This window comes from Pongo abelii, chromosome 19 (assembly GCF_028885655.2).
Source record: "Pongo abelii isolate AG06213 chromosome 19, NHGRI_mPonAbe1-v2.0_pri, whole genome shotgun sequence".
Lineage (NCBI taxonomy): Eukaryota > Metazoa > Chordata > Mammalia > Primates > Hominidae > Pongo > Pongo abelii.
Window position 1 is genome coordinate 97,997,470 of NC_072004.2, and position 20,484 is coordinate 98,017,953.

The following is a 20,484-nucleotide window of genomic DNA, read 5'->3' on the forward strand; positions in this document are numbered from 1 at the left end:
CAAGTGAAGGAAATTGAATTTTTATCAGGGCCCTCCGAATAGGTTTGAAACTGTCAGCTGCTGCGTTGCTTCCAGGTCAGTTCTGATTTGTGGTTTGAGGTGCACACCCCCTCCTAGGTGCTCTGTGTCCTCTTCGGGGATTGACGTTTCTGGTCAGTTTTTACTTAGGGATTTGCCATTCTGCTTTCTGCCACCTGGCGTTCCTTTCATGTAGTGCATCTCTTAACCTGTCCCTTCCTTCCATTTTTGGTCAGACGTCTCAGGCTTGTAAACAGATTCCTAGTCTATACTGAGCTTTATTACAAATCTTGCAGAATCCAGTAAGGTTTTTTTTTTTTCTTTTTTGCCAAGACAGAGTCTCACTCTGTCGCCCAGGCTGGAGTGCAGTGGCTCAATCTGGGCTCACTGCAACCTCTGCCTCCCGGGGTCAAGCAATTCTTCCTGCCTCAGCCTCCCGAGTAGCTGGGATTACAGGTGTGGGCCACCATGCCCAGCTAATTTTTTTTTATTTTTAGTAGAGGCAGTGTTTCACCATATTGGCCAGGCTGGTTTCGAACTCCTGACCTCAGGTGATCTGCCCGCCTCGGCCTCCCAAAGTGCTGGGATTTACAGGCGTGAGCCACCGCTCCCAGCCCCAAATAAAGTACTTTTAGGAACACACAGTGCCAGGAATTGGGATGGGCTGACTGTGTGAGACAGCCGCCTCATCAGCCTAGTGTCTTCCAGACACTTAAACTCTGTCATTGACCCCAAGTGCTTCTCTGGAGGAAAGTTGCAGGGCCAGGGAAGAGGCACCTCAGGCCTTGGGGAAGCCAGGGGCCCTTCTAGCCAAGACACCAGCTGCATGTGGACCTGCACTGAGCTCACTGCCCTGCAGCCATGTGGGGAAGACACAGGTCCCAGGAGGATCTAACCCCCGGCATCTGGTTTCGCCCCCACCTCCGTTCTGTTGTGATATTTTACTGCTCTTTTTAGTGTCATGAGGCAACTCATCCAAAATTATTCCACAGTTTTTAATTTCTAGTTTTGAAAAGGGGAACAAGGATTTCCAAGGTAACTGAACTCCATAGAGAACCTGAAAACAGTTTTAATGTATCTTGTTTCGAATGTAACCTACATTCAAATAAATTATAATTATAGTGTGGGTATCCATGCAGTCACAACCCAGGTAAAAGAAATAGGTCACTGTCACTGGACGCGGCGGCTCACGCCTGTAATCCCTGCACTTTGGGAGGACGAGGCGGGCGGATCACAAGGTCAGGAGATCGAGACCATCCTGGCTAACATGGTGAAACCCCGTCTCTACTAAAAATACAAAAAAAAAATTAGCTGGGCGTGGTGGCGGGCACCTGTATTCCCAGCTACTCGGGAGGCTGAGGCAGGAGAATGGGGTGAACCCGAGAGGCGGAGCTTGAAGTGAGCCGAGATTGCGCCACTGCACTCCAGCCTGGGTGAGAGCAAGACTCTGTCTCAAAAAAAAAAAAAAGAAAAGAAATAGGTCATTGTCAGCACAAAAGCGTAGAAAATGGCACAGTGAACCCCCCACACCTGTCATATGATCCATGTTTTGCTCATTTCTACATCCATCTGCATGGACGGCTTTTTTTTTTTTTTTTTTTTAAACTGTTGAAGTATACCGTCTATACAGAAGAGTGTGTGTATCATGCGTATGCAACTGATGAATTTTTACAGACAGGAACTCTCACCCATGCAGTCAGAATCTAGATTAAGAAAAAGCAAGTTGGCTGGGTGCGGTGGCTCACGCCTATAATCCCAGCACTTTGGGAGGCCTAGGTGGGTGGATCATGAGGTCAGGAGATTGAGACCATCCTGGCCAACATGGTGAAACCCCGTCTCTACTAAAAATACAAAAATTAGCAGGGCGTGGTGGTGGGTACCTGTAATCCCAGCTACTCAGGAGACTGAGGCAGGAGGATTGCTTGAACCAGCGAGTCGAAGGTTGCAGTGAGCCAACATTGCACCATTGTACTCCAGCCTGGGCAACAGAGTGAGACTCCGTCTAAAAAAAAAAGCAAGTTACCAGGACATCTGGATAGCTTTTAAATGTATTTCATGGCTCATCAACGTGGAGAGGCTCACACTTAGATTAAAACACAGAGCACCTCCCTTACCTTGCTGGGGCTGGGGCTGGGGCTGGGCTTGTTCTGTGGCGGCCAGGATGGAGGACGAACAGCACATCCCCATGCTTTTGGTCAAAGGCTGTGAGCAGATAGCCAGCAGCACCTTCCTGTCTCTCTCTTTTATTTATTTTTATTTTTTTTGAGATGGAGTCTTTCTTTGTCACCCAGGCTAGAGTGCAGTGGCAGGATCTTGGTTCACTGCAGCCTCCACCTCGCGGGTTCAAGCGATTCTTCAGCCTCAGCCTCCTGAGTAATTGGGATTACAGGCACGTGTCACCACACCTGGCTAATTTTTGTATTTTTAGTAGAGTCAGGGTCTCACCATGTTGGCCAGGCTAGTCTTGAACTCCTGACCTCAGGTGATCCACCTGCTTCGGCCTCCCAAAGTGCTGGGATGACAGGCGTGAGCCTGTGTGTCCGGCCTCTCTTTTATTTTTATTTTATTATTATTATTTTTTATTATTTATTTATTTTTTGAGACAGAGTTTTGCTCTTGTTGCCCAGGCTGGAGTGCAATGGCGTGATGATCTCAGCTCACTGCAACCTCCACCTCCCAGGTTCAAGCGATTCTCCTGCCTCAGTCTCCCAAGTAGCTGGGATTACAGGCATGTACCACCACGTCCAGCTAATTTTGTATTTTTAGTAGAGATGGGGTTTCTCCATGTTGGTCAGGCTGGTCTCAAACTCCTGACCTCAAGTGATCCTCCCGCCTCAGCCTCCCAAAGTGCTGGGATTACGGGCGTGAGCCACCACGCCCAGCCTATTTTTATTTTTTTTATATATTTTTGAGACAGAGTCTCACACTGTCGCCCAGGCTGGAGTGCAGTGGCACAATCTCAGTTCACTGCAACCTCTGCCTCCCAGGTTCAAGCGATTCTCGTGCCTCAGCCTCCCAAGTAGCTGAGATTACATGCGCATGCCAACATGCCTGGCTAATTTTTGTATTTTTAGTAGACATGGTGTTGCACCATGTTGGCCAGGCTGGTCTTGAACTCCTGACCTCAGGTGATCCACCTGCCTTGGCCTCCAAAAGTGCTGAGGGTTACAGGTGTGAGCCACCATGCCCGGCCTCTGCCTTTTTTTAAAAAACCAGAAATGGGATCTTGCTCTGTTGCCCAGGCTAGAGTGCAGTGGTATGATCACAGCTCACTGCAGCCTCAAACTCCCAGGCTCAAGCAATCCTCCTGCCTCAGCCTCTGAGTCACTGGAATTACAGGTATGCACCACCATCCTGGGTAAGTTTTTAAACATTTTTTGTAGATATGTAGGGGTCTTGCTATGTTCCTGATGCTGGTCTTGAATTCCTGGGCTCAAGTGATCTTCCTGCTTCGGCCTCCCTAAATGCTGGGATTACAGGTGTGAGCCACCGCGCCTGGCCCCTTTCCTCATTTTAAATGCCCTGTGCTCCTGAGGATCCTCTGCAGTGGAATGTCGTCACAGCACTGATTGTCTGTTGTCTTTAATTGGAAACATTGGGGTTGGGTACAGTGGCCCATGCCTGTGCTCCCAGTACTTTGGGAGGCCAAGACAGGAGGATCACTTGAGCCCAGGAGTTTGTGACCAGCCTGGGTGACATTGGGAGACCTTGTGTCTACAAAAAATGATAATAATAAAAATTAAGTGAACATGGTGGCGTGTGCCTGTAGTCCTAGCTACTCGAGGCTGAGACAGGAGGATCCCTTGAGCCTGGGAAGTTAAGGCTGCAGTGAGCTGTGATTGCGTCGCTGCACTCCAACCTGGGCTACAGAGCGAGACCTTGCCTCAAAACAAAAAGGAAACAGAACCGATGCAAGGGAAGGATGGCTCGGTGTGGCAGTGCCCTGTCCGCAGAGAGCACTCAGGAGCCGGATGCAAAGGAAGGATGGCTCAGTGTGGCAGTGCCCTGTCCGCGGAGAGCACTCAGCCAGGCCTGGACGAGCTGTGCATGACTCTGGGAGAAGTGTGGTTCTGTTGCGTGAAAAGCAAACAAAACACTAAGAGGACAGGACATTGGGTTCCCCATCGTTCCAGGGCTACTGCCCCCACAGGGGAGGAAGAGCTCGCCTCTTTCCCTGTCGGAACTGTGCACACTGCTGGAGCCCTGTCCTGGGAGGACTGGCAGGGAGTCTGTTCTGCTGGTCAAGGCTGGGCCTTCTGCAGAAGTTCAGGGTGGACATGGAATAAATATAGCACAGTGGACACCAGATGCGTCTGTGGGAAGAAGTCACTGTTCACATCTTTACATCTTTTTTTTTTTTTTTTTTTTTTTTTTTGAGACGGAGTCTCGCTCTGTCGCCCGGCTGGAGTGCAGTGGCGCGATCTTGGCTCACTGCAAGCTCTGCCTCCCAGGTTCACGCCATTCTCCTGCCTCAGCCTCCATAGTAGCTAGGACTACAGGTGCCCGCCACCACGCCTGGCTAGTTTTTTGTATTTTTTTTAGTAGAGACGGGGTTTCACCGTGTTAGCCAGAATGGTCTCGATCTCCTGACCTCGTGATCCGCCCACCTCGGTCTCCCAAAGTGCTGGGATTACAGGTGTGAGCCACTGTGCCTGGCCCACGCCAGCTAATTTTTATGTTTTTCATAGCAATGGGGTTTCACCATGTTGGTCAGGCTGGTCTCGAACTCCTGACCTCAGGTGATCCTCCTGTGTCGGCCTCCCAAAGTGCTGGGATGACAGGAGTGAGCTACTGAGCCTGGCCTAGTAGTACAGTGTTTGATTTGGTGTCCTGAGTGTCTGTATATGGGTGTGGAGTGAGGTTTTCCACTGAGCCTCAGTCAGGTTGCGCGGTTGGTGCTCACTGTTCTTCCCATCTCCACTACTGGCTGGCGACCGTGTGGAGTCCACAGCTGCACTCAGCTCAGAGCCAGCGTCGTGTGTGGAGCCCAGCAGGGATAGCGGAGCCGCTTGGCATCCAAGCACCTTGCCCTGTTTGTGTCCTCGTGGTTCTGCCTGGGTTGTAAGCTGTTAGGCTGGTATGAGAGGGTGGCTGGTCCTGGGAACACGCCCCTACGTGGGATGGGCTGCTCATTAGCAGTGAGGAGGACTCAGGAGATGGTGGATGGGAGTCTAGGGTGGCTTTCGGATCCTGCTGGAACCACGTGCCAGGCTGGTCTTCCTTGTTGTCCTCAGAGGTGACAGCTATACACACACACCACCCCCCACCCACCCACCCACCCACCCTTGTTTGCAGAATCTAGAAGTAATGTCTGTGTAAAGAGAGCTGAGCTCGGTCGGATCTCAGATACATGGCAGGTGATCAGTTTTATTATTTATTATGTATTTATTTAGAGCAGTACTGAAAGCTTATTAAAAAGCTTTAGAGCAGGAAGGAGAAGAGGTAAAGTACACCTGGAAGAGGGCCAAGCGGGTGACTTGAGAGATTAAGTGCCAGTTTTCTTTTAAAATGTAGTGATAAACAGGTGTTTGAATTTGGAAAGTCTAATGCCAGCAGTGAATGCCACTAAATGTGAAGTGTTGCAGATCTTTGCTCTAGGTAGACTTTTTTTTTTTTTTTTTTTTTTTTTTTAATGGAGTCTCGCTCTGTCACCCTGGCTGGAGTGCAGTGGTGGGATCTCGGCTCGCTGCAGCCTCTGCCTCCCGGGTTCAGGAGATTCTCCTGCCTCAGCCTCCTGAGTAGCTGGGATTACACGTGTGTGCCACCATGCCTGGCTAATTTTTTTGTATTTTTTGTAGAGATGGGGTTTCAGTGTGTTAGCCAGGATGGTCTCAATCTCCTGACCTCATGATCTGCCTGCCTCGGCCTCCCAAAGTCCTGGAATTACAGGCATGAACCACTGCGCCCGGCCCTTCTCGCTGTTATTTAAGGGAAGTGGTCTCACTATGTTGCCCAGGCTGGTCTCAAACTATCCTCCTGTTTTGGCTTCCCAAAGTGCTAGGATTACAGGAGTGAGCCACCGTGCCCGGCCCTTCTCCCTGTTATTTAAGGGAAGCGGTCTCACTGTGTGGCCCAGGCTGGTCTCAAACTATCCTCCTGTTTTGGCTTCCCAAAGTGCTAGGATTACAGGAGTGAGCCACCATGCCCGGCCCTTCTCGCTGTTATTTAAGGGAAGCGGTCTCACTGTGTTGCCCAGGCTGGTCTCAAACTGTCCTCCTGTTTTGGCTTCCCAAAGTGCTAGGATTACAGGAGTGAGCCACCATGCCTGGCCTTTCTCCCCGTTATTTAAGGGAAGCGGTCTCACTGTGTGGCACAGGCTGGCTTTGAGCTTCTGGGCTCAAGCGATTCCACCCCTGGCTTTGTGATGCAGCTGGAAGCATTTTACTATCTTTTGTTTTACTGATTCTTTTCTTTTTCCTTTGTTTCCTTTGGTTTTGATACCAGTGGTCTGTTTCTCTCTTGGTCTTAGTTGATTCAGTTAATAATTTGCAAGGATGTAAAACAAAATAGAGGTTTATAGACCAAAAGATCGTTGTCTTAAATATATCATTTATAGATGAGGTCAGGCACGGTGGTTCACACCTGTAATTTCAGCACTTTGGGAGACTGAGGTGGGCGGATCACTTGAGCCCAGGAGTTTGAGACCAGCCTGGGAAACAGCCTGGCATGGTGGCATGTGCCTCTAGTCCCAGCTACTCAGGAAGTTGATGCGGAGGATTGCTTGAGCCTGCGAGTTCAAGGCTGCAGTGGGTCAGTGATCGTGCCACTGCTCTCCAGCCTGGGTCATAGGGGTCTTTGTTGGCCAGGCTAGTCTCAAATTCCTGCACTCAAGCAATCCTCCCTCCCCAGCCTCCCAAAGTGCTAGGATTACAGATGTGAGTCACTCTGCCCAGCCTTCAAACGTTTCCTCCTGAAGGTGAACAAGAAAAGAAGGTGGCTTACTTTTTCAGTGTCTTAACAGGGGTTTTGGCAGAGAAGCTTTTTCAGTTTTCATGATGGGCGTGTTTCGAAGGCCAGAGCTGATGGCACTGGTGGATGGACTCCTGTATTTCTGGCGGCAGCACCTGAGTGCTGCCTGTCACTGCTGAGGGGAGTCCTGGGAGAGGAGCGTGGGCTGGGAGTCTTGTTTGAGACCCTCAGTGTTGACTCATATGAGGGGCCAGAGTGTAGGGAGGCCCTGGAGCTGGAAGTGGGGATTTTGGAGCCATGTGGGTATGTGTAGTTTAAGGTCTGAGGCCTGGATGAGCCAGGAGTGAGGATAGAGGGAGAAACTGGAGTGGAGCATTGAACATTGAACATCGGGCGGTAAAGGGAGGAGGCTCCGGTAAGGGATTGAAAAGGAGTGCTGCAAAGCGGGAACCAGAGAGTCTGGTGTCCTGGACACCCAGGAGGTGGTCACTCTGTGAGGTTCTGCTTTGTCCACCAAGACCGTGGGGAGGACTGGCCATCCTGCGTGTGCCTCACAGGGAAAGGAGAAGGGCAGGGGAGGCAGTGGCAGCGCGGCAAAGAAGCGAGTGTGGAAACCCTTGGGTGCTGCCCTTCCCAACCCCAGCTAGAGGGTTGGGAAGTGTCTCCTCGGAGACGTCCCTGAAGTGGGAGGGCCATGGCGTAGCTTCCGACTTCCACAGGCTGGACCCTTCTTGGGCAGGTGCCTGAAGCCGGAGGGCCATGGCGTAGCGTCCGACCTCCACAGGCTGGAGGTGCCCCTAGGGCAGGGTGGTGGACGGAGCCTTTCTCTGTAGGGGGGGTGCCCGCACTGGGCGCACAGATGTGAGCCGGGCTGAGTCCTGCGCCGGGTGTGCAGATGTGAGCCGGGCTGAGTGTGGCCGGCCACTTGTTTGCGTTGTTTGTAGACAGACAAATAGGCTGTTGTTGAACTGGGTTCGTGGTGGGGACTTAGAGACTCTCAGAGTCTATGGACTATTTTTAAATTTTATTCTTTGAAGGTATTTGGATTGCATGATCTTTGGTTATGTTTTGCTTGAGTCATGTCAAGGAAGCTACGTGAAATGTGAACCAGAGTGTTCACTGCAAACCTTCTCCCCTGTAGCTTAATGTCCCTGGCTCTTTGTTTGCCAGAGCCAACAGTGAAAAGAGTGATAGGATTTTTTATTTAAAGAAGAGGAGGCCAGGCGCCATGGCTCACGCCTGTAATCCCAGCACTTTGGGAAGCCGAGGTGGGCGGATCACGTGAGGTTGGGAGTTCGAGACCAGCCTGACCAACATGGAGAAACCCTGTCTCTGCTGAAAATACGAAATTAGCCAGGCGTGGTAGTGCATGCCTGTAATCTGCCAGCTACGCGGGAGGCTGAGGCAGGAGAATCGCTTGAACCTGGAAGGTGGAGGTTGCAGTGAGCAGAGATAGCGCCATTGCACTCCATTCTGGGTGACAAGAACAAAACTCCATTTCTAAAAAAAAAAGGAAAGGAATTATTTTTCTTTTTTTTCTTTTTTTTTTTTTTTTTTTTTTGAGACGGAGTCTCACACTGTTGCCCAGGCTGGACTGCAGTGGCACGATCTCGGCTCACTGCAAACTCCGCCTCCCAGGTTCACGCCATTCTCCTGCCTCAGCCTCCCTAGTAGCTGGGACTACAGGCGCCCGCCACCACGCCCAGCTAATTTTTTGTATTTTTAGTAGAGACGGGGTTTCACCGTGTTAGCCAGGATGGTCTCGATCTCCTGACCTCGTGATCCGCCCGTCTCGGCCTCCCAAAGTGCTGGGATTACAGGCGTGAGCCACCGTGCCCGGCCTATTTTTCTTAAATAAGAAAACTACCACAAAGTTATTGCTTTGTGACCCAGATACATTTGTATGTTTATTTTGAAAGGAAAAATAGACACTGGGTGGTATTTGAGTTTTGTTTTAAGTCTACTATAAGACCCAAAACATATTCAGGTACTTAGTTTAAAAGGAGTCATGTAGACTAAGTAGTATTTGAGTCTTTTTGAGTCTATGCTTTTTTTTTTTTTTTTTTTGGTCAGGGGAGACAGGGTCTCTTGCTACGACTGAAGTGCAGTGGCGCTATCATAGCTCACTGCAGCCTCGACCTTCTGGGCTCAAGCAATCCTCCTGCCTCAGCCTCCTGAGTATCTGGGACCACAGGCATGCACCATCACGCCTGGCTAATTTTTTGTAGTTTTTGTAGAGATGGGGTCTCACTGTGTTGCCCAGGCTGGTCTTGACCTGCTGGACCCAAGTGATCTGCCTGCCTCAGCCTCCCAAAGTGCTGGGATTACAAGCATGAGCTACGATACCTGACCTTGTCTGTGCTTTTAATTTTCCTGTATGGCTGGTCTAAGTGGCGTTTTCTTACTGGTGTTTTTAAAGTCATGAAGTACCTTAGTTGTGGTTTTGTTTATTAGGCGACTTGTAATATCACGGTGAGCTGAGCTTGGAAGTGTTGCATCCATGTCCTCAGCTGCTCCAGTGTTGTGGGGGACACGTGGGGACTCTGCCCTGTCCCGGCTGGGACAGCAAAAGGTGCTGATGGTGGGCTTTTCTTTTCCAGGTGCACGTTCAGGTTCCCGAGCACAAACATCAAGATAACGTTCACTGCCCTGTCCAGCGAGAAGAGAGAGAAGCAGGAGGCGTCTGAGTCTCCGGTGAAGGCCGTACAGCCACACATCTCGCCCCTGACCATCAACATTCCAGACACCATGGCCCACCTCATCAGCCCTCTGCCCTCCCCCACGGGAACCATCAGGTGCGGCCACGGGGATGGGAGACGGGAGCATCCTTAGTCACAGTGGCAGCCCCAAGTAACGCCTTCTCCTTCCCTAGTGCTGACTTATGTGGAGAGAGAGATGTGAGGTGGTGTTTAAAACATCATTGGATTTCTGCTCTGAATTTCCTGCATTATGAAATGCAGTTCCCAAAGGTTCCTGGTTTTTTTTATTTACTCATTCCTTTTTTTTTTTTTTTTTTTGAGAAGGCGTCTCTGTCTGTTGCCCAGGCTGGAGTGCAATGGCGCTATCTTGGCTCACTGCAACCTCCGCCTCCCAGGTTCAAGCGACTCTCCTGCCTTAGCCTCCTGAGTAACTGGGACTACAGGCGCCCACCACCACGCCCAGCTAATTTTTGCATTTTTAGTAGAGACAGGGTTTCACCATATTGGTCAGGCTGGTCTCGAACTCCTGACCTCAAGTGATCCGCCCACCTCAGCCTCTCCAAGTGTTGGGATTACAGGCTGGGCCACTGCGCCTGGCCTGTTTACTAAAAGATGTTTTTAAAGTGTTGTTTTTTTTTTTTTTTTTTTTTTTGAGATGGAGTTTTGCCCTGTTGCCCAGGCTGGAGTGCAGTGGTGTGATCTCGGTTCACTGCAACCTCTGCTTCCCAGGTTCAAGTGATTCTCCTGCCTCAGCCTCCTGAGTAGCTGGGGCTACAGACATGTGCCACCATACTCAGCTAATTTTTTGTACTTTTAGTAGAGACGGGATTTCACTGTCTCAAACTCCTGACCTCGTGATCCTCCTCCCAAAGTGCTGGGATTACAGGCATGAGCTACCACAGCTGGCTGTTTTTGTTTGTTTGTTTTTTGTTTTTAAGAGATGGATTCTGGCTGTGTTGCCCAGGATGAACTCAAACTCCTGGGCTTAAGTGATCCTCCCGCCTTGACCTCCTGAGTAGCTAGGACAACAGACGTGCTCCACTGTGCCTGTCCTGTATTCTTTTTATTGGAGTATAAATGAAAGGGCAGACAGTGGTCTAAAGTCTGAGATAGATTTTATTTTGAATTTTGAATTTTTTTAGAGAGCCCACAGCCTGAGGAACCATGAGCCAATTAAACATTTTTTCTTTTTTTTTTTTTTAAAGAAGAGTAGAGAGCCCAGAAATAAACCCTCACATAATATAGTCAAATGGCTTTTTTTTTTTTTTTTTTTTGAGACGGAGTTTCACCCTTTTTGCCCAGGCTGGAGTGCAATGCGCGGTCTCGGCTCACTGCACCCTCCGCCTCCCGGTTCAAGTGATTCTCCTGCCTCAGTCTCCTGAGTAGCTGGAGCTATAGGCATGCGCCACCACGCCTGGCTAATTTTGTATTTTTAGTAGAGACGGGGTTTCACCATGTTGGTCAGGGTAGTCTTGAAATCCCAACCTCAGGTGATCCGCCTGCCTCGGCCTCCCAAAGTGCTGGGATTACACGTGTGAGCCACCGTGCCCTGGCCTCATCAAATGGTTTTTGACGAGGGTGCCCACACCATTCATTCAGACTTCCCAACAAGTGGTACTAGGTAAACAGTATGTCCACATGGAAAATAATGAATTTGGGCCCTTATACCATGTGCAAAAATTAACTGAAAATGGATCAAAGACCTAAATGTAAGGCCTGAAACTGAAATTCTTAGAAGAAAACACAGGCAAAACCTATGACATTGGATTTGGTATTGATTTCTTGGATTTGATACCAAAGGCACAGGCAACAAAAGAAAAAGACAAATTGAACTTCTTGAAAATTTAAAAAATTTCTGCATCAAAAGACAACATCAGTAGTAAAAAGGTGTTCTACAGAATGGGAGTAAGTATTTGCAAATCATACATCTGACAAGGGATTAATATCCAGATTATAGAGAGAACTCCTAAAACTCAACAACAAAGAAACAAAAGACCCAGTTCAAAAACGTGGAAGACATTGTTTCAAAGAAGATATAGAAATGGCCAATAAGGACATGAAAAGATATTCAGCATCAGTAGTTATTAGGGAAATGCCAATCAAAACACAGTGAGATCCCACCTCACACCCATTGGATTGGCTGCTATTAAAAACAAAAAACCCAGAAAATAGTGTTCGTGAGGATGTGGAGAAATTGGAACTATTGTGTGCTGTTGCAAGGAATGCCAAACCGTGCAGCTGCTGTGGAAACAGACTAGCAGTTCCTCAAAAAACTAAAAATAGAATTACCATGTGATCCAGCAACCCCTGAAGGCAGGGTCTTGAAGAAATATTTGTATGCCCGTTTTCATAGCAGCCTTATGCATAATTTCCAGAGAATAGAAGATACAATGGAATATTATTCAGCCTTAAAAAGGAAGGAAATCCTGACATATGCTGAAACATGAATTAACCCTGAGGACGTTATGCTCAGTGAAATAAGCCAGTCATTGAGATTCCTAGAGTATCACATTCGCAGAGACAGCAGGCAGAATGGAGAGGTGGCCAGGGGCTGGGGGCGGGGAGGGGGAGCCGGTGTTTCTTGGGGACAGAGCTTCAGTTTGGGAAATGAGAACATTCTGGAGCGGGATGGTGTGATGGCTGCACCTCTGTGTGAATGTGCTTCATGCTGCTGAAGTGTGCAGTTTAAAATGGTTAAAATGGTAAATTTTATGTTGTGTGTATTTTACCACAAAAGGAAAAAAAAAATAGGCCCCCTGGAAAAGCATCTGTTGTGAATGTGTTTGTGAAATAGAGGCGTGGCCAGTGGACTCTGACCACCATCCTGTGCCTGGTGCTGTCCGAGAGTCGCCCCGGCTGGCATCAGGGCCTTCTCGTCGCTGCCCTCTCTCCCATTCCTCTTTTGCCGAGAGGCTGCCCTCTCTCTTTCCCACTTTGGTTGAATTTGGCTGAACATAACTGAGTGGGCCAAATAGTAAATGTACGAGTGGGTAGGCAGAAGTCAAGTCCTGCCACCCGGTGCTTATTAAGCACTACATAAAAAGGACACAGAATTCACTGGAGTAGAATGCGCCCGAGTTTACCTGAGTCACATACAGCTCACCACCGAGCAGCAGCCTTGAAGACCCCACTCCCAAGTGTGACTGACAGCAGCGGTGGGCGCAGGGGAAGGGTCGCAGCTGCAGCCCTGAGGTTGAGTCAGCTCCCGACTCTGCCTCTCCTCCCACCTGCTGCTTTCTCTTCATTCTGTGTTTCCTTGCCTGCCCCTCCCCACACCTGCACAGACCTTTGTCCGGGGGAACCCAGGTCCCCGGGGCCTCCAGGTGGAGCGAGCCTGAGCGACCTGACTTTCCAAACCTGCCATCCAGCCAGCAGGTCACTTGCCTTCCTCAGGCCACACTGGCTGCATCCTCCACTTGTTAAAAGTTGGCTCTTTAAACTCATAAATTGTAGATGCCATGAGTCTTTGTCATTCCTGCTTTTTCTCCAGTGCTTTAAGGATGGTTGCTGGCATTGAGTAAATACTTGTTGAATGGGTGAGTGAGTATACCAGTGGTTCATATTTATGGCGGAAAGTCTAAGAAGCACTGCGGAGGGTACAAGGCCACTGGTGTGTTGCCCTTTCCCTCCTCCTCCCCACTTCTCCATCTCCCTGGCCCTCCTTTTGAATTGTTTCTCAGAGGTCATGCCTTTAGGTTTCTTGGTTATTTTTTCTAGACCTTTTCTATGCATTTGCAATGTTTTTCCCCCAAAACACCTCTATAACTTATAAAATAATCTTATCTTGATATTGTTGCATTTCAATGGCTCGTTCTTTTTATTGAAGTGCAGAAAATTAGGCATCGAGAGAATCTGCAGCTCCTTGACTTACCAGAAATGCACGTGCCCTTTAATCGGCACAGAGATCAAGAATCAGAACACTCCCTGTGCCCCAGTCCATCCCGGTGGGAAAAAGTGCCTGTTTGAAAACGGGCCTGATTCTGCGTCCCGGGCGCCCCTAGCTGACCTGCTGCTGCGTCCCGGGCGCCCCTAGCTGACCTGCTGCTGCGTCCCGGGCGCCCCTAGCTGACCTGCTGCTGTGCCTTCAGCAGGTGTCCGTGTCCACGGCTTCATCTTCAGTGGAACCGCTTGCTCCACTTCAGCTCCAGGGGCCTTGGCTGGCAGACCCCTCCCCTCCCCCACTGCCCCGACTTTCCCTGTCTTTTCTGTGCCCCCTGTCACAGCTCCTCAGTGAGGACCTCTGTGCCTGTCTTGTGTCACTTTGTGTCTTTAATAAGTTCTGGAACCATCCGGAGCCTCAGTTTCCTCACTGGTGAAATGAGTGGGCCACTGCCTCCCCTGAGAGCTTGTTTCACATTTCCTGAGCTGACGTTTATAGAAGCAAATACCCTATTTCCACATTGCTTCTTGGGACGATCTTAAATTTCACAGATAATTTATAAGAATCTGTGTTTCCATAGGAAATGCTGATATCTTCCTTTTTTTTTTGTTTTAGCATTTCTGTATTTGTTTTCCCTGTAATTAGAGCCAGTTGCTGAAGCACAGTAGGATGTGTGCACTGTGATAGACTAATAGGAACAAACTTTTCTCTTCCACAGCGCTGCAAACTCCTGCCCCTCCAGCCCCCGGGGAGCGGGGTCTTCAGGGTACAAGGTGGGCCGAGTGATGCCATCTGACCTCAATTTAATGGCTGACAACTCACAGCCTGAAAATGAAAAGGAAGCTTCAGGTGGAGACAGCCCGAAGGTAAAGGCTTTGTAGCCTTGAAGCAGCCCCCGGGGGCAGTGTGTAGCCACAGGGCCCGCAGTGTCACCTGTCTGTCACTCACCTGCCTGTCCAGTGACAGCCGTGCCAGGGCGTTGGTGGGGATGTGGGCTTGATTCTGGTGTTGCTGCTGACTGTGTTCTTGGTATTGGGGCTTTGCAAGTGTACTCGTTTAGTCATTCAACACACATCGTAGGGTCTCCCTAATAGCAGCTGTAGGCCCAGGTGCTGAGGGCTGGGCAGACAGCGGAAGATAGAGGAGTGCTTTGGTCTTTGTGGAGCTCATGTGCGTTTGTGCCGGAGTTTAGCCCCTTGTCCCAAACTCTGAAGGTTATGCAAACGCACACCCTGCCACTCATGTTTGTATAGGGCACGTTTGTCCCTTGTTTGGACAGCAGTTGTTGAGAGTCACACTATGACCCGGCACGTTTGTATTCTTTGACCCAGTAATTTTCCTTTTAGGAGTTTGACCAAAGGAAATGGATGAAAGTTTGTATAAAACAATGGAATGCGGCTGGGTGCGGTGGCCCATGCCTGTAATCCCAGCACTTTGGGAGGCCGAGGCGGGGGGATCACTTGAGGTCAGGAGTTGGAGACCAGCCTGGTCAACATGGTTAAACCCTGCTTCTACCAAAAAAATACAAAAAGCCAGGCGTGGTGGCACGCAGCTGTAATCTCAGCTGCTCTGGAGGCTGAGGCGGGAGAATCACTTGAACCCCGGGAGGCGGAGGTTGCAGTGAGCTGAGATCACGCCATTGAACTCCAGCCTGGGTGAGAGAGTGAGCTCCTGTTTCAAAAAAATAAAATAAAAAATAAAAACGCAACCTCAGTGTCCCTAGGGAATGGTGATTAGGATATTGTGGTTCCACTTAGGGAATAGCATGCAAAGTATTTGCTGATATGGAAGTATTCCGGATGTAATGCTGAGTGGAAGAAAGAGAGTAAGAACCATGCGTGGTGTTACTGACATATCGAGGCAATGTGATCTCTCCCAGCGGAACGCAGCACAGCCATGAGAATAAGCCACAGCCATGCATCCCCCACCTGCGGCCGACTGCGGCATCTAACACGGTGCTAGGCAAGGAGGGCGCATCGTGTGTGGTGCCATTTCTGTCAGGCTTAAAATCGGACAAATCTAAGTTGTATTGTTTAAGGATGCAGCCAAGTGGTAAAACTTAGTAAATCCCAGCAAAATTGTGTTCACTCTAAGAAGTCAGTAGTAATGGTGGCCTCTTTGAGAAGTAGAGGTAGTGGGCTGAGAGGGCCCATACGAGCATGTTGGGGATGCTGGTGGTGCCCTGTCTCTTGACCTAGTATACTCATGTTCACTTTGCAAAAATTTGTTCAGCTGACATAAATGTATCATGAGCTTTTCTGTCTGTTTTTTATGTTTTTCAATTTAAAAAGTTTTTAGAAACATAGAAAAAAGATCACAGGGAAGTACAACAACAGCACAGGCACAGTGACGAAGGCTTTGTTAGCTGTTTAAAGGAAGAGACATAGCGGGCAGTGTGGCATGCACTTGTAGTCACAGCTGCTCGGGAGGCCGAGGCAGGAGAATCACTTGAGTTCAAAGCTGTGGTAAGCTATGATCAATCCTTGAATAGCCTCTGTACTCTAGCCTGGGCAACATAGCAAGACCCTGTCTAAAAAGAAAGCACTAGGTATGTGGAGGGTCTTCTTGTGATTACATTTTTCTGTTTAGAAAAAAAAGCGATAGGCTGGGCGCAGTGGCTCACGCTTGTAATTGGGAGACTGAGGTGGGCGGATCACGAGGTCAGGAGATCGAGACCATCCAGGCTAACACGGTGAAATTCCGTCTCTACTAAAAATATAAAAATTAGCCGGGTGTGTTGGCAGGCGCCTGTAGTCCCAGCTACTCGGGAGGCTGAGGCAGGAGAATGGCATGAACCCGGGAGGTGGAGCTTGCAGTGAGCTGAAATCGCGCCACTGCACTCCAGCCTGGGTGATAGAGCGAGACTCTGTCTCAAAAAAAAAAAAAAAAAAAAAAAGACAAACTTGACTTTGGGAGGCCAAAGTGGGCATATCACTTGAGCTCAGGAGTTTGAGATCAGATTGGACAAAAAAGCAAGATCCTGTCTCTACAAAAATACCAAAAATTAGCCAGGCATAGTGGCATGCGCTTGGAGTCCCAGCTGCTGGGGAGGCTGAGGTGGGAGGATCACCTGAACCCTGGGAGTTCAGGCTTCAGTGAGCCGTGATCACACCACTGCACTCTGGCCTGGGTGACAGAGTGAGACCCTGTCCCCAAAAAAGAAAGAAAAGACAAACGTCCCTCTGCCCACTCTGAGCTGTCAGCGCTGAACGCGGCATCTGGGTGCATCTGATGTCCTTGCCTCCTGTCTGTCAGCCTGCCTGTTTCCCATTCCATTTGTGTTTATCCTTGAACAGTATCTGTAATTGTTCATTGTAAAACTCCATGTATATAGTATCATCTTGAATGGATTTTTTCATCCAACATTATCTGTTGCTCTTCATCCATGTTGACAAGTGTGTTGCCCAGAAGTTCACAACCAGGGGTGATTCCCTTTCCCAGTGGGCTTGTGCCTATAAGTGTGGGTTTCAAGTTGTCACTATGACAGGGAGCCACCAGTGGCCTTGAAAGAGCCAGGACCAGGGATGCCGGCCTGTCAGCGGGGTACACGGCAGCCAGGATGTCTCCGACCCCAAGGTGAAGCCTCCATGGGGCTCTTCGTGGGCCAGGGGGCTCCTCCTCGTGGGCAGCAGGCGCTCCTTGTGGATGGGTATTTGGTGAGTCCAGGGGCTCTGAGCAACCCTGGCCACCCCTGGTGCTTATGCCTGGGGAGGGGTGCTGCTGGCTCTGAGCCCTCAGCCAGCCTTACCCACCCCTCGCCTGTACCCCTGGGGTAGCTGACAGGATCTGGTCATGGTTGAGGTGCTTTGCCTTGGACCCCACTGAGGTCAAGCAGCCTTTATTTCTTCATTTTTGACATTTGGATTTTTTCGTTATGTAATTTTTAATATTCTTTATAGTTTTCCATTTGTTTCCTCCATGTTTTCGAATTGTATTACTTTTATAGTAAGAAAAATGAGGTATCAGGCTGGGCACGGTGGCTCACACCTGTAATCCCAGCACTTTGGGAGGCCGAGACAGGCGGATCACCTGAGGTCAGGAGTTTGAGACCAGCCTGGCCAACATGGTGAAACTCCATCTCTACTAAAACCACAAAAATTAGCTGGGTGTGATGGTGGGCGCCTGTAATCCCAGCTATTTGGGAGGCTGAGGCAGGAGAACCGCTTGAACTCAGAGGGCGGAGATTGCAGTGAGCCAAGATCGTGCCACTGCACTCCAGCCTGGGCGACACAGTGAGACTCTGTCTCAAAAAAAAAGAAAAATGAGGTATCAGAGGAGCACTTAAAAGCACTGAGAATCTTTAAATCTAGTAAATTTAATACAAAATATGGTAACTTCAATACTCTTTTTTTTTTGTTTTTTTAAATACAGGATGATTCAAAGCCACCTTACTCCTATGCACAACTGATAGTCCAAGCAATTACAATGGCTCCTGACAAACAGCTCACCCTGAACGGAATTTATACACACATCACTAAAAATTATCCCTACTATAGGACTGCGGACAAGGGCTGGCAGGTAAATGCCTTTCAGTTTGTTGTTAAATAGAGGCTGATGGATACCGAGAAGAAAGTGGAGCGGCTGCTGTATTTAACGCAGGCACAGGTTAGGAAGGTAGAAGGGGGTGGGGTTGGAGCCTCCCGTGCTGAGAGGAGGAGGAGTTGGGGGCCGGTGCTGCCATGCTCTGCCTCACCTTCTTCGTGTGGAGCAGAAGGAAGCACGGTTCTGGAAGAGCGTCTAGGCCTGCGTGCTTTACTGTTGTGGAAATTCATGTGTCTTCATAGGATTCGTGAAGTGTGGATTGTTTGAGATATTTCCCTTTGACCAATGCAGTTCATATTTGAAATGTAGGAGAAATTTAAAACCCAGCCTATCCTTCCCTTTGGCATTTTCCTGTCTTCTTCATCTAGTCCTGCTAATGGACAGAAGTTTTGAAGTTTGCAGAGACAGTTTTCAAACCACGTTTTACCAAGGAACACCTAGAAGACATCTTAACCAGTTGGCCGGGGTAAAAAACAGATGAACGTGGTGTGCCCTGTCTCAGCCGGGGAGCCCACCTGGTCGTGGAACCCCGGGGCTACCCCCAAAAGACACTTTGAAATCTGCAAAATATTCCCTTTGGTCAGGTCACACACCAATAATTTTTTTTTTTTTTTTTTTTTTGAGTCAGAGTCTCGCTCTGTTATACCAGTAATTTTAACCCTTTAGACTATGTAGGTTTTTTCTCTGTGTATCTGTGTTGTGTTGGCTGTTTACTGGATGTATACGAGAATCTTGCTATTTGAAATAATTTGGCACTGGGTAGGTTTGAAATATAGAATATTAAAAACATAGCAAGAGAAGAAATGTATGTATGCTTATAGGTTTTTAATTCATTAAGTAACCAGGAACATCTATAGAATTTCTTTGAGGCTTTCATTTAATGAGTAAATGATCCTTAAAAAAACATCTAAACTGCCAGGCGCGGTGGCTCACGCCTGTAATCCCAGCACTTTCGGAGGCCGAGGCGGGCGGGTCACGAGGTCAGGAGATGCAGACCATCCTGGCTAACATGGTGAAACCCCGTCTCTACTAAAAATACAAAAAATTAGCCGGGCGCAGTGGCGGGCGCTTGTAGTCCCAGCTACTCGGGAGGCTGAGGCAGGAGAATGGCGTGAACCCGGGAGGCGGAGCTTGCAGTGAGCCAAGATAGCGCCACTGCACTCCAGCCTGGGCGACAGAGCAAGACTCCGTCTCAAAAAAAAAAAAAAAAAAAACCTCTAAATTACATGGCTTAGTGGTGAGGGTGGTGCAGGGGCAACCGTTTTCTATCTATTGAAGGGAAAAAACCTTTTTTCTTTTACCCGCAGATGTATAAACATGTTGTATTAAAAAATAGCCTACCGGCCGGGCACAGTAACTCATACCTATAATTCTAGCACTTTGAGAGCTGAGGCAGGTGGATTGCGTGACTCTAGGATTTCGAGAGCAGCCTGGGCAACATGGTGAGACCCTGTCTCTACAAAAAATAAAAAAAAATTAGCTGAGTGTGGTGGCTCACGCTTGTAGTCCCAGCTACTCCAGAGGCTGAGGTGGGAGGATCACCTGAGCCCAGGAAGCAGAGGTTCCAGATAGCTGTAATCACACCACTGCACTCCAGCCTGGGCAACAGAGCAAGACCCCGTCTCAAAAAGAAAAAAAAAGCCTACCAGCCACGTCTTCCATATTTCCTTTGTGGAGGGGCTTGGGGGTCTTTAATCACGGAAGGTACAGAATGAGACCCAGCCTCCCCTCTGGCTCACCTTGTGCCAACCCCCCATACCTGGAGTGTCTACACCCTGTCCTGCCTGCCTGTTTACAGCAAGGGGGCACTTCTTAATTGACCATTAGGAAAATGCTGGATTTGGAGAGTAGTTCCATATTCAGTTACACGTCAGGGTCTCTTAACATACTGCATGCTAAATTCTGGCCGTATTTACTCTATAAAACTGAGGCTGTGCTTCAAACTATCTACACACACACACACACACACACACACACACACACACACACACACACACACACACACACACACACACACACACACACACACACACACACACACACACACACACACACACACACACACACACACACACACACACACACACACACACACACACACACACACACACACACACACACACACACACACACACAATAACTTGTACCCATGTTCCAGTGACCGTGGCTCTATGGCTTTGTCAAGGAGAGAAACTCCACATGGGGTCCAGCTTGCTCTGTGGGAGTGTGTGAGGGTCCCTCAGAGTTGACAGCTTATTCTGATGGTTTGAGATACCACTTACCTGGGGCTTTATGAGTGTGTTTCTAAGAAGCTTTATTAGACTTTAATGTGTTTCTCTTAAGTGGTATTTCTGTGTGTTTTTTCTAACATCCGTTTATTTGAGAACTACCTATGAGCAGGACAAGGCTTTCTTGCTAAAGAGGGTGGTGGATAAA

The 20,484-nt window shown here is 48.9% G+C and overlaps 1 protein-coding gene across 1 annotated transcript in view; it reads left to right on the plus strand.

Annotated features, from left to right (window-relative positions):
- The window catches only part of FOXK2 (forkhead box K2), a 91,169-nt gene that overhangs the window by 45,462 nt on the left and 25,223 nt on the right, over window positions 1-20,484 (plus strand). The window contains exons 2-4 of the mRNA XM_024234562.3: window positions 9,528-9,722; window positions 14,225-14,372; window positions 17,878-18,024. Of these exons, the coding sequence (XP_024090330.2) occupies window positions 9,528-9,722; window positions 14,225-14,372; window positions 17,878-18,024 (490 nt within the window). The remainder of the gene's footprint in view (window positions 1-9,527; window positions 9,723-14,224; window positions 14,373-17,877; window positions 18,025-20,484) is intronic.